Raw genomic sequence first — 12,493 nt, 5'->3', positions numbered from 1 at the left:
GCCAGCCCTCTCGCTGGGCCCACTGTTGGTTTTTGTTTTGGCAGGTGTGCAGCAGGGCTGTCTAGGCCATGATCGAGGTGTTGGCCAAGCTGGGCCGCGGGCCCGTCTTCCTGGCAGGGGAGGTGCTGGAGTGTGTGATCACTTTCACCAACCCGTTGTCGGCCTCATCTACCTCTGCCAGCAGGTATGGCAGGCCGGGGCGGTGGGCCTTTCTGTGCGTGAAGCCTTGGGGTGGCAGAGCTGTCTGGGTACCTCCAGAGGGACCAGCCTTCCTTCTGAGCAGTCAGGTGTAGTCATGGGGTTGTGGGGCAATGGTGCCAGCTCAGCCACTGGTGACTTCCCTGCCTGAGGTGCTCCCTTAAGGGTGCTTTGTGCCATCGCTATTTCAGGGCTGAAATGGAGGTAATTATTCTGGTTTTCTGCCCCCAAGAAAGAGACTAGGAAAAAAGTATGCAGTCAGAGGTGTTCTTAGCTGCCCCTCAGGTGAGCCCTCAGTAACAGGGTTACTGTCAGAAAACAAGGCCGAACTGGCTGTCAAAGCAGGATATCTAGTTACACCAGGGTGGCAGCCTCACAGAGCAACATCCAGACAACGTCACTATTTCCTACATTTATGGTAGTGTGCCGTGTGATTCCTGCCTCCAGAGCTGGCAGGCAAAGGGGCGAGCACTGCCTAGAGTCAGAAAGAGGCAGCCTTCTGTGGCAGCATTTTCTGTGGCCCAGCATTTGAGCGTTGCCTCGGTCCCTGTCATTACTGTGCCCAAAATAATTGTTGAGGAAATGTGAAAATGTGGGAGCTTCCTATACTAGCTCACATGGCATGAATCCTGTCACCCAAAGCCTCTATGTCAGCTGCGTGTTTGGCCTTGTCCAGTTCTCCAGGGGGCAGAGAGTGCTTTCTCATCTTGAGCCCTTCCTGGGAAGCATCTGTTTCCAGCCCTGTCAGGTTCAGCATCTTTTCATCACTAGTACACATTTCATGCATGATGGTTTTGGTGGACCCCCTTACAGTGCTTGCAGTCTCAGCAGCAGCAGTGCAGTCTCCTGTATTACCACTGCAGGGCTTCTTTGTTTATTGCATTCCTTAACTTTCCATCTTTTCTTCCTGGTTCCTTTGGCATGCTGAATTCAGCTTTCAAATTAAGCTGTGGCATAAGCATCTAGCTTTCCAGAGTTTTGTCTTGTGCCGTGACGGTGCTGTTTTTCCTGATTCGGAAACATATGGGACTGCAAAGGTACCAGGTGGAACAGTTTTGGAGGTTCACGGCACAGTTACGAGAGCTTCGTTTCTGAGCTTCAGGCGTATTGTGGTCTGTAGAAAACTGTCCCTTAGAAAAAAGAAAGCTTTTAACGTAAAAAAGCTGGTGACCAAACTGACAAGACCTAGCTAAGTCATATGTGTGGTAACACCAAATAGATGGGTGGTTTGGAAGTCAAAGTTGTGGGTTGCGTAAAGGCAGGAGCCAGATCAAAGCACAGCCACTGCAGCAGGCAGATAGACCTGTTAGGGACCAGGAGCTTTTGGGGCTAGCAAAAGCTGCAGCGCAGGTCGGGGAACCGAAAGGTGCACATTTCGGGGACAGAACTGAAGGACAGTAAGTGAATGGCAGATTGTGGTGTACAAGGTATACAAGAAACAAAGTTCTTTTGCCCAAAGGCTGTAGCTTATGGGCTACAGCAGTTGCAGGGAGAAGTGGGAGAGGAGGAAAGTGACCTCAGCACCAGCGCAGGATTCTTCTGCGGCCTACCAGCTGGACAAGCCAGGTCTGCTGGTAGGGAGGCACATGCAAATTTTGTTTGGGAGTCTAGTTGAAAAAAAGAAGACAGTCCAGTGGTATATTGTTGGGCAATACTGAAAATAAAGGAGGGGGAAAAAGGATTCAAAATACAGCCTTTGAAGGTACTGTAATCATGCTAAGCTTATATAAAATTAGTAAACACTGTCTCTTAAGCAAGAACATTTATCTGTTTCCGTGTAGCAGATACCTTATGACAGAAAACCTTAGAGCAGCCTTTGTGGAAAAGCCATGCTGGTACTTTTGAAGACAGAGAATTATAATTGTGGGGTTAGAAGTAACTGGATAGAGTAACCAGCACGTGTTTAGGTAAAGGCAGCCAGCGCATACAAAAGATCAAATAAGGTGTTATTAGTCAGCTGAAATGCTTGCAACATGCCTTTTTCTCTGGTTCATCTAGATGTTTAACTGCTTTGATGTGTCGCATCTAGAGATACCCACGTGCTGCAAAAAATCCCTGTGCCACCTAAAACCCTGGTGTCAGTGCTTACTAATCAGATCATGATGTTAGAAGACCGCAAAGGAACCATACACTGGCTAAATTAACCAGACTGCAATTGAAATACAAATAGACGAGTGTTTTGGAAACAGAAGGGTGTCAGTAATGCCATGGGAAATGCCCTGTGGAATGGCTAAGGTCATAGCAGAGTCCAAATCGTGAGACATTTTTTCATGCTGGATGTGACCAATTCTTGTGGCAGTACACAGAGGGGGCAGAATGACACCTTTGCCTCCCCTGAAGCCATCAGCAAATCCTTTGCATCATGAAGAGAAAATAGGTCCTTATGAAGAACCCAGAAGTGTCCTTCTGTGGTCTGACACAACTAGAAGTTGATGTTCTTGATGGGGACGGTGCTGTGGGGAGGGAGCACATCTGTGCCCTGCCTCCTCCAAGGAGTGTTGGAGCTTGGGGCAGCCAGGTGCTGTGGGTAGGGGCAGCTGAACTCAGGCTGCAGCTGTTTGTTGTTTTTGAGTCTGCCCACTTCCCTGATGGTTGCGTTATCACCAGGAGGTGCCTGGAAGTGCCATTCCGCATGTCACTTCATGTTTGCTGTAATCCAGGTTTAAAGCATAAACACAAGTGTTGCTCTTCTTTGCTCTCAGTGAGATGCTGGCGTGGGCCAGCGCCCAGATCCACTGCCAGTTTCATGCCAGCGAGAACCGGGTAGCGCTCCCTCCCTCTGATGGCAGCAAGCACGATGTGCAGGCAGAGAACGAGACAGTCTTTGTTCCCAACAGAGGTGAGTGCTACTCCTGTAACTCCAGGTAGGGACGGTGAGAGTACAGTGAGCAGGAATCAAGCAGAGTATAACGTGTGTCTTGAGGGCAGCACACGGAGAAGCAAGCAGGAAGTCCATGTTCCTTTCGGTGTGTGGTTCCCTGGTGATGGCTGCTGCAGGACCTTTTTAATGCTAAGATCAAAGTGGCACTAGCTTGGAGTGAAACATGAGGATTGTCTGTCCAGTTGTTCTGGGAATGTCTCCTTATCTGACTGGGGCATGAGATATTTCCTCCTTGACCCCTTCTCCTCCCCATTCCTCCTCATGAGGATAAGGCCCAGCTGGCCTGGGCACGATGAGTGCCCCAACTCGGCCTGGACCCCGAGGCTGGGCAGCATTCACGTGGTTCTTCTTCTCTTCCAGGAGAGCGGGGTCAGTGTATCCTGTCCACTCCACCAAAGATTCTCTTCTGTGACTTGCGACTGGATCCCGGGGAGTCAAAGTCCTGTGAGTCCTGTCTTCTCGTCCCCTGCTCAGAGAGCTCGCTTCTGGGGAGCCCTGCTCTCCAAGCTGGCTTTGCAGACCTGAGTTCTGCAAGTGGGAGAGCCTAGTGCTTGCGGAAAGTGATCCCTTGGTAGGAGTGAGTGCTAAGCAGCTGTTGCATCCATATGAGGCCTGCATACTGCAGCATATCCCTCAGTCCTGCCCCTGGTCTGCATCCTTTGCTGCAGGTCCGTTGTGTAGCTGTGAGGCATAAAACGTTTTGAAATGCTGGTCTGCAGCTGAAGGAGTGGTTACACAAGCATGCTTTTCACTGCCGTTATTTCTTCAGCCACACTGGAGTATTCTTGGGATTTAGGCTGGTGTCCTCCAAAGGTCCAAGCTTCTTCAGGTTGTGGCTGTCCTTGAGATTGCAGCCTTCTGCCTCTTCTAGTTTTCCTGTAAACATGAGCACTTCTTGTCTTCTCTGCTCAGAGCTCTCCATGTCTCCAGAGCCCTCAAATAGTGTCCTAGTGGGTCGGTCCCCTTTATGCTCTCCTTCATTGCTACTTTCCCTTTTGCTGTTCAGCAAAATTTTCATCCTTTTCACAAGGAATGTGCAGCAACTCATTTTTGTTGTTCCAGGCAGCTTATTCTACTGAGTAGACAGCTGAGAAGATAGATGTATGTGCTGTTGGCTCTTTGTTGGTGGCTGCGTGACCCAGCCTGTCAGTTTGTGGTGGATCTCCTTAGCGTTCCAGCAGCCTGTGGTCCAGCAGTAGGGTAACATCAGGCATTGCAGGATGCACATGGACAGCTTCCTCAGGTTGTCCTAGGGATCTGCTGGAAATACGGTGATGGACACCTCTCAGGTCACAGAGCGCAGGGAGCAAAGAGGCAGTGCCTGTGGTGGAGTGGGCTGTGCTGGAGCATTGAACTCTGGGGAGGAGAGAGCAGAGCTGCAAGTGAGACCAAGGAGCCATGGGCTGTGACATGCTGGTTTTGAAGCTGGGACCTCCTGCCTTTCTAGGCTTGGAGGAGCCTGACTGGAGGGAAGGGTGGACAGGGTGAAACTAACCTGGCTTGGCTGGGTGGTTAGCAGGGTGGGGCAGTGCTGTCTGGGGCTGTGTCTCCTAAACTGCAAAGCCTATCGTCTGAGCACATCTAGTTGTTTTCTCTCTATTCTACAGCAGCATGTGGGGGGAAGGAGATGGCCCTGACACATCAGAGCCAAGGTTCCCTGTGCTTTCTGAAAGTGGCCATGCCAGGGAGGAGGAGGAGGCAGAAATCTTAACTGGCCTGAGGTGCACCTGGATTCTCCTGCACTCCTTGCTGCTGGCAGGTGTGGGGCAGGAGCATCCATTCCCCAGGAGCAGGGGGAAGCCCCTTTTCCTGAAGCATCTCAGGCAGGCTTGGCAGGCTCTGGGAGGGCAGATCAGTGACAACAGTACAACCTCCAGGTGGCTGGGATGGATTGAGAAGATTTCCTTGTCCACTGACTTTGCAGGCAGAAGTTGTGTCCATCTGCTCCACCACTGGGTGACACAGGCACAGGTAGCCTGCATCTGCCTTGTGCTTGAATGCCACTCCAGAGGAAGGACACAAACTTGTCTACACTTTGAGGTTCTTTGACCGTATGTTACAGCCTTTCCTCTTGGTTGTGTGATGCACACATCCATTGCATGTGTTGTGTGCAATGCTCCTGTGTGTGACACTGGGCTTTTTATCACTGAAACCCCTGTGTCACAGCCCCAGCTCTCCTGGGCTGCTCATACTGATCCTGTCAGCATGCGGTGCTGCTCCTCTCACGTGAAACTGCAGCTGGCACGCTTGCAGATCATTCCTGGGGGCTCCTGCCAGCTCCGTGGAGACAGAGTTAAGGCTGTGTGGGTGTGTATTTTAATTCTTCATTTCCTGTTTTTTAGAAGTTTGAGTTTTGCTGCGCAGTTTGTAAAGGCAAAAAAAAAAAAAAACCCAAGAAATCTTTACTCTGCTTCATCGAAGTACTATGTTATTAAACTGTAGCCAGAGCTGGCACATACAGCTGAGATTGCATCAGGCTGTCTCTTGATAAAGGAGTTTTTCTTTGTTTTCAGTTGCTGACCAGCTTATTCCCCAGTGTCTTCCCCTTGTTATGGTGCCTATATGTTGAAGTTGACTCACCTCCTGTACCTTTAACATGCTGTCCAGACTGCGCTCTTTAAATTTGTCACCATTGAACGTTTTCTCAAGCCCTCAAGTCATTTTTGTCTTTCTTTAAATATTTGATAGGTCACAGAGAGGGGAGGAAATGGAAAAGGCCCGGGCGCAGGCCGGGAGCCCAGCCAGAGGGTACAGCAGGTTGGTAAAGAAGGCATCTGTAGCACCAGGAATGTGCTTCCTTCTGGGGTATGCAGGGAAGCTGGGACTTCTGGAGTCTTGGCATTCCTATGCTGGGTAGCAAACCGCCCACCCTCCTCAGTGGTCTCTGCTCAAATCATCCTCACTGGCCATTAAGGTCTGTGAGCACTCTTGTTAAGCCTGGTACAGGGCCTTACAGCAGCCTGCTTCCTTCTTTGGAAATACCTGATTTTCCTCCCTGTCAGGACAGTTCTCAGCTTTATCTGCACTCTGGTCCAGCGGCACAACCTGGTGTTTTAAGGTGTGATAGCCTGTGGGTGCTATGCGCTAGCACAGCCTTTTTTCTTCCTTCCAGTTCTGTTATTTTAAATCTAAAAGTTGCATTTAAAAAGTAACCCTAGCTTTTAATCTAAGCCTCAATGTTTAGGATGTGCCAGACATAGGGAAGGATCTGTGGTTTCACAGCAGGATGCTGCCCTTCCTCTGGCAGGGTGTATCTGCGTCATGGCGGGCAAGCCAGAGAGGTGGATACTTTCCACAGTTCACTGTTTGCACCTTTCTTATTATACAGCGTGCAGTTTGGGAAGGCTGCAGAAGTGTTCACGCTGCGTTGAGAACCATTGGGGTTTGTGTGGTGGCCAAGGGGCTTTGAGAGGGATGAATGTGCTGTAAAGCCAGGCCCTGGCATCTCAGAGGTGTCGGAGTCAGAGGCTTTGTGGTCCAAGTCACCAGTCTGTCATGGGGGATACACCACAGGTTGTTGTGAAGGTTTCTTAATTGTTTCTTGGCCATTTAGACCCGGTGCTTCAGAGAGAAACACAGGAAGAAACTAATTTTTGTTGCTGAGTTTGAGGTTTGTGTAAAGCAAGTATCAAAAGAGGCATGAGGTATTGATTGGCACCTCTCAACCGCACGGGGCAGAGCCCTGAGGAACCCACAGCGTGTGACTGCATCGTGAAAGCGGTGTGCGAAGGAAGTGCACAGAGGCAAATTCAGGTTGAACTCGTGATGATTAAGTTTAGCTCTCATGTTTCTGTTCCTGGATTTTACATCTTTCACATTCTTTCGAGGCAGAGTTTGCGTGTGTGGTTGTGTGTGCTGGAAGCAATGCCTGAATGATGGTGCATGTATTGTGAGGAGCAGTGTGCTAGTGCAGGGAAGGTGGGGATGTACTTGGCCTGCTGTTGGAAAGAGGAGACGGCAGAAAGCACCAAGGACTGCCCCTAGCTCAGCCCTGCTGCTGGTCCTAACCCTCAGTGCAGGGAACCTGTGAGCGGCAGCTCCAGGAGCTTCCTTTCTGCCTTGGAAAGCAATCCTTTCTGCTCTCCTTGCAGATTCATACTGTGAGACGCTGCCCATAGATGGCCCTCCCTCTTTCCGGGGACAGTCAGTGAAGTACGTGTACAAGCTCACCATAGGCTGCCAGCGCGTCAACTCCCCCATCAAGCTCCTGCGTGTACCCTTCCGTGTTCTCGTGCTTCATGGTAAGGCCACACGCTGCCCTCCCTGTGAACGCAGGCCTGGCTGCACCCTTCCCTGCTGACACTCTTGCCTTCTCCCCAGGGCTCAAGGACTACCAGTTCCCACAGGATGAGGCCGTTGCACCCTCAAACCCCTTCTTGGAGGAGGAGGAGGGCTTGAAGAAAGACTCTCGCCTGGCGGACCTGGCAACAGAACTGCTTATGGTGGCCACCTCCCGACGCAGCCTGCGTAGGTCACGTTCCCTGCATGAACCTGTTGTCCTAACCTGGGCGTGAAGCATAGCTCAGGGCTCCCTGCAAAAATCTCTCTCTGGCGAAGTGAAGTTCCAACTGCAGCTGTGGAACAGCTCCATCAGGGCCCACTTGGGTCAGAGTTTACCATGGTCTCCTCTCCCTGCCAGTCTCAGACTCTTCCTAATTCAGCCAGAGAAACCCTCTCCACAACGTGTCACAGCAGCGTGTGGTTTGCTCTTGCTCACTGCAGGCATTTCCCAAAGGGAATGCTGCTTCCAGGGACTGTCCTTCACACCCAAGCAGCAGGTGTGGGCTGTGATTAACCCAAAGCACTGTATTGGAGCAAACCTCATCCTGTCACAACCCTTTCCCCCTCTCTTCTTGCTTCACAGACCTGTATAACATCAGCAACAGTCGTGGTAAGGTGGGGACGTTCTGCATCTTTAAAACAGTCTATAAGATTGGAGAGGATGTCATTGGGACCTTTAACTTCTCAGAAGGAGACATTCCATGTCTTCAGGTCAGTGCTGGCTTTGGGGTCACTGTGGGCAGAGACAGGGATGTTAGGTTGGGGAGAGGGAGAAGGGATTGGGGTGGCACTGGACTGGCTGTGGGTTTCCGATGGGACCCAGCTTAGGTCCCTTTGGGGTGTGAGGTGGAGAAGGGCTCCAGTTCTGAGCTTGTTTGGGAAATGGAGGTCCCAGGGCTTTACTCCAGGGCTGTGCAAGAGTGTAAGAGTGAGCACCCTTCTGGTTGCCCTGCAGTTCTCGGTGAGCCTGCAGACGGAGGAGAGCATCCAGGAGGAGTTCCAACGCCGGCGGGGGCAGCAGGTCTCCTTCAGCGTGCACGCCCGCCATCAGGAGGCCTGCCTGCACACGGCCCAGAGCAGCTTCAGCCTGCCCATCCCGCTCAGCTCTACCCCCGGATTCAGCACCAACATCGGTTAGTGGCCACCTGGGAAGGGACCCACCCCTGCTTGTATCCACAGGAGTGCAATGTCCCCAGCCCTGTCCTTGCTCAGTAGGGCTGTGTCCTGTGCGAGGGAGCTGGCCTGCGTAAGTGGGCTTATTTGCTTGTTCCCTTGCCAGGACAGCCAGCAGTGGGACAGCTGCTGTCTCCATCCTTTGTGATGTTGGCTGCTGACCCCCCTCTTGTCCACAGTGTCCCTGAAGTGGAGGCTGCACTTTGAGTTTGTGACCTCTGGGAAGTCGACGGAGAAAAGCCTGGTTCGTGGGAGCCAGTCAGAGGCTGTCACCTGGACTGGGGTGGAGCAGATCGAAGTGGACACTTTTAGCTGGGACTTGCCCATCAAAGTCCTTCCCACCAACCCCATCCTGGCTTCCTACGTATCCCAGTTCTCCAGCACGAACTCCATCACCATCTGAAGTGGGGAGAGCTGGTAGGCACCTGCAGTGCTGCAGGTGTGTGCTGTCAATGGGAACGGGGGACAGGACTGTCACCAGCATGCTGCAGGGCATGCATCCCAATGTCCCCTTGGGTTCATCTGCGATGCCTAGATGGGCACTGGGCAAGTCTGTCCCACCTTCAGGTGGAGGAGCACTGCTCTTGCTGCAGTGTTTTGTGCTGCAGCCCTCATTTGGGGGACGGACCCTTCCTGCCTGGGTGAAGGCACAAGTCCCAGCACCCACTGAAAGGAAATCTGCCTTCTGGGGAATGGCCCAACATGCCTTTACCCCATGAGGGGCTTCCAAGTGGGGAAGGCCCAGCCCAGGGAAAAGAGAGCGGAGCTCTTCCAGAGAAGCCCCATACCAGCCTTGGGTGAACAGAGAAACTCCGCAAGCAGAGGTCTGGCGTCCAAGTGAGGTGTGCTGGCCCCCTGGGCTGGGTGGGAGCCTGCTCTCCTGCGCTGACACACGTCTTGCCTCTAGTGGGGGGTGTCTCGTGCACAGCCCAGCACCCCATTACCCTCACCCAGGGAGGCAGGTCCTGGCAGGCTGGCCCTGTGCTGGCAGCACGTGCTGGTGTCCTGGATGCAACCGCAGGCTGCAGCAGCACAATAGTGATGATCCAAAACTGAGAGGCACTGGGTGCCTGGGCTGTTCTCTGCCTGTACTCCTGGGTGCAAAGGCATCCTGCTGCTCTCGGGATCCTTGGGGAGCTGGAGTGAATGCATGCTGTGCATTCCAGAGCTGGGATGGAGGTCTCCCTGCTCAACAGCCAGCTCTCCATTTCTACCAAACCTTTCAAAGAATTTTCCTCTTTGCATGGAAATCTAATAAACACCTAAATGTGCAAAACTCAGCCTTCCCAAGAGCCTTACTCCTACACTGTTCCTGGTGGTGGACACAGCCCACCTTGCACAACAGTCACAGGCTGGAGACCTCCTGTTTGTTTAATATCTTTATTGCAAGAACAGAAACATCTACACAAGGCTCCGCACAACACAGGCATGGCACCAGCTGGGGCAGGCTGCCAGGGTGTCCAGCTCCACCCTGCCACTTGTGCATCTCTTCAGCTTTGTGAACCCTAGCAGGGCACCCAGGCCTCCTTCCCACTCCCCTGCATCTGGCATGGGGACCTCCCCAGGGACATCTAGTGGTTCCCTGGGCTCTGCTGCCCGGCCAGGCTGGCTCTGTTACAGTGTTGCCCAAGGCTGGCCTGCAGTGCCTGGGACCCCCTCCAGGCCCAGGAGCTGTGGGAGCAGGGTGGTTAGTGGTTCCAGAGGTGGGTTGTGCCTGTTGTGTTCCAGGGCAGAGAAGGGGCTGGCCATAGTGTGTTGGTCCTGTGTGAAGGGCCATGGTGCTCCCCAGTGAGCTCCCAAGCAGCTGCAGTGCAGGGGGACAGGGCTCTCAGAGGGAGCAGGGAGCTGCTTACCTGGAGGCTGGATACGGGAGTACACGACTGCTGCAATACATGCTAATTTGGTCCCACAGCCCCCTTTAGTAGCTGTAGGTTTTCCTACCCACCTGGAAGGAGATCTCATAGGATCTACATTCCCACGGTGTGCAGGGCGTCTCACAAAGGAGGGGGCCCTGGTTTGGTTCACGAAGCTGAAGGCAGAAGCAAAGCCGTACCGTGGCAGCACTAGGGTGTAAGTGTTAGCTCAGTACCATAGTGTGTGGATAGTGGTTTCCCTCAAAGGTGGCAGCAATGACATCTCTAGGGGATGGGGCAGGTTTTGAGCATGCGGGAGGTGTGCTCTGGAGGAGGGAGGATGATGCCGGGGGGCATGGGACACTGCTGAAACTCTATCTGCTCAGCCCTGTGCCCAGCACCTTATTGCTCAGTGGCTCAGGAGTGCCGGCGGAGCCCCACTCGTGCTCCATGCTCTTCACGCAGGGCAGGCTGGGGTTGGCCTTCTGCACCACCGAGATCTGGCAGGTCTGCGAGTCATAGTGGGCCTCACACCAGTCGGGGAAGTCAATTGGGTGCTGGGTGCTGCGGGAGAAGGCACAGCACCGTCAGGTCACCCTAGTCTGTGCCAAGGGACTGCTGGCAGAGCCGGGTGGCTTCCTCTGCCCCCAGCCCCCCAAGCCAGCTAGGCCTCCCAGGCCAGCTAGGGCTGGCTGGGCCACAGCTGCTGGCACAGCTGGGCATCTCACTATGCTGAGACACCCCTGCTCCTGCTTTCGTCTCTCCAACTCACCCCACCGCCCTCAACACTCTGGTGGGCTCCTGTCCACCTCTGCCCCTTGTCTCCCGGGGCCTGCCACCTTGTAGCCCCCTGGGTCTCTGGCATTTGCTCAGCTGCATTTGCAACCACTAGACCCACACAACCTCCTTCCCACTGCAGGCACAGAGGTGCGGTGCCTGGGCAGCACCACTGGTGGTAGCCCACCCCCCCAGCACCCCTCGGCCCCTCACTCACGTCTCACAGCAGCCCACGCCGATGGGGTGCAGGCAGGTGCAGAGCAGGCAGTTGGTGCTCAGCCACGACTCCCCAAGGGAGAACTGCTTCCCCTCGTACTCACAGGGAGCTGCAAAGGAAACAGCACTGATGATCACCCATGGGCCTGTGCTAGGGTGCATAGGAGCTTCCTTGGCACTCCTGTGCCCTGAAAGATGGGACAGGGGGATGTTGTCATGACCTCCCACCCACCCTCCTGGTACAGAAGATACTTGGTGGCCTCTCCACCACCCTGCAGGTATGGGATTCCCAGGCATCTGCCAAGGGTGATGCACCCATCCATCCTCTCCTGGCCATGCCCTGTGGCTCTCCCCACCAACCTGGGGGCATAGGCAGAGGCAAGTGGTTGTTGCTTCCCTGGAGAGGGCATTTCCAGCACCTCTTGGGGTCTGAGCACCTCTCCATCCCTGGAAGGAGGCAGCAGGGGAAAGACAGGCAATCCTCCTCCCTTTGCTGCTAGGCGTGAATGCTCGGCCCCAGACAGGCTCCTGCCAGGAGCTATTCATGGCCCAGCGAGCTGTTTCTCAGCCAGAGCCCTGGGGAGCTGTTCTGTGGTTTATAGACTGCTCCTTCCACTCATCACAATCCTGAGCTCAGCACAGTCCCTTTCGTGCTTCGCAGGCACAAAGGGCAGAGCCCCGCTGCCCTGGGGAAAGCTGAGGAGGACTTCCCATCAGCGTCTTCCCATCTCACCTCCCCGCTTACCTTTAGCCTGGAAATAGCATTTGGCTTGGGAGCCCGGCAGCTGAAGGAGGAGGGACAGCAGCAGGCAAAGCCTGCCCCAGGCACACCCCATCTTCTGTGCTTGCATGGCCATGGCTGGCGTTGAGCTGGGCTTCTTCACTGTCTTGCTGAGGTTGCCTTGCTCTTCTATTGCCCTTGCTCCTTTCCTCTTTCTCTCTCTCTCTCTCCCTTTTTTTCCTGATCCCAACAAGAGATATTTATAAAGTTCAGCTTTACGACCCTGGCCACCAGCTGTGCCCCACTGGAAAAGTTGTAAAACTCATTTCCTGATTTGAAAGGCATGAAAACAAGAGGTAGGATCAAGATTTTTAACAAGCTGTGAAAAGCTGA

The 12,493-nt window shown here is 53.6% G+C and overlaps 2 protein-coding genes across 2 annotated transcripts; one reads left to right on the top strand and one right to left on the bottom strand.

Annotated features, from left to right (window-relative positions):
• The first annotated feature begins 65 nt into the window (after positions 1 to 65).
• Positions 66 to 8,936, top strand: RGP1 (RGP1 retrograde golgi transport homolog (S. cerevisiae)). Its single transcript, XM_010084047.1, has 8 exons — positions 66 to 184; positions 2,901 to 3,037; positions 3,440 to 3,523; positions 7,171 to 7,320; positions 7,400 to 7,546; positions 7,944 to 8,071; positions 8,316 to 8,493; positions 8,713 to 8,936. The coding sequence occupies exons 1-8, from the start codon at positions 69 to 71 to the stop codon at positions 8,934 to 8,936; spliced, it is 1,164 nt and encodes a 387-aa protein (XP_010082349.1). The 5' UTR covers positions 66 to 68.
• A 1,824-nt stretch (positions 8,937 to 10,760) lies between these two features.
• Positions 10,761 to 12,236, bottom strand: MSMP (microseminoprotein, prostate associated). The gene is made up of 3 exons (XM_010084046.1): positions 12,125 to 12,236; positions 11,381 to 11,489; positions 10,761 to 10,950 (listed from the first exon to the last, which is right to left on the bottom strand). The coding sequence occupies exons 1-3, from the start codon at positions 12,234 to 12,236 to the stop codon at positions 10,761 to 10,763; spliced, it is 411 nt and encodes a 136-aa protein (XP_010082348.1).
• Between the last annotated feature and the right edge of the window lie 257 nt (positions 12,237 to 12,493).

The sequence above is a fragment of the Pterocles gutturalis genome, unplaced genomic scaffold, assembly GCF_000699245.1.
Source record: "Pterocles gutturalis isolate BGI_N339 unplaced genomic scaffold, ASM69924v1 scaffold23675, whole genome shotgun sequence".
In the NCBI taxonomy this organism is placed as follows: Eukaryota; Metazoa; Chordata; class Aves; order Pterocliformes; family Pteroclidae; genus Pterocles; species Pterocles gutturalis.
Note: the sequence above shows the minus strand (reverse complement) of the source record. Positions and strands in the feature narration are given on the sequence as shown.

Excerpts from the sequence above, each read along its gene's own strand:
- RGP1 (XM_010084047.1), top strand. The coding sequence starts at position 69 with ATGATCGAGGTGTTGGCCAAGCTGGGCCGCGGGCCCGTCTTCCTGGCA. Across the intron at positions 3,038-3,439 it reads AGTCTTTGTTCCCAACAGAG|GAGAGCGGGGTCAGTGTATC; the intron begins GTGAGTGCTACT and ends CTTCTCTTCCAG. Across the intron at positions 8,494-8,712 it reads CGGATTCAGCACCAACATCG|TGTCCCTGAAGTGGAGGCTG; the intron begins GTTAGTGGCCAC and ends TCTTGTCCACAG.
- MSMP (XM_010084046.1), bottom strand. The coding sequence starts at position 12,236 with ATGGCCATGCAAGCACAGAAGATGGGGTGTGCCTGGGGCAGGCTTTGC. Across the intron at positions 11,490-12,124 it reads ATGCTATTTCCAGGCTAAAG|CTCCCTGTGAGTACGAGGGG; the intron begins GTAAGCGGGGAG and ends TTTCCTTTGCAG. Across the intron at positions 10,951-11,380 it reads GGCGTGGGCTGCTGTGAGAC|CACCCAGCACCCAATTGACT; the intron begins GTGAGTGAGGGG and ends CTTCTCCCGCAG.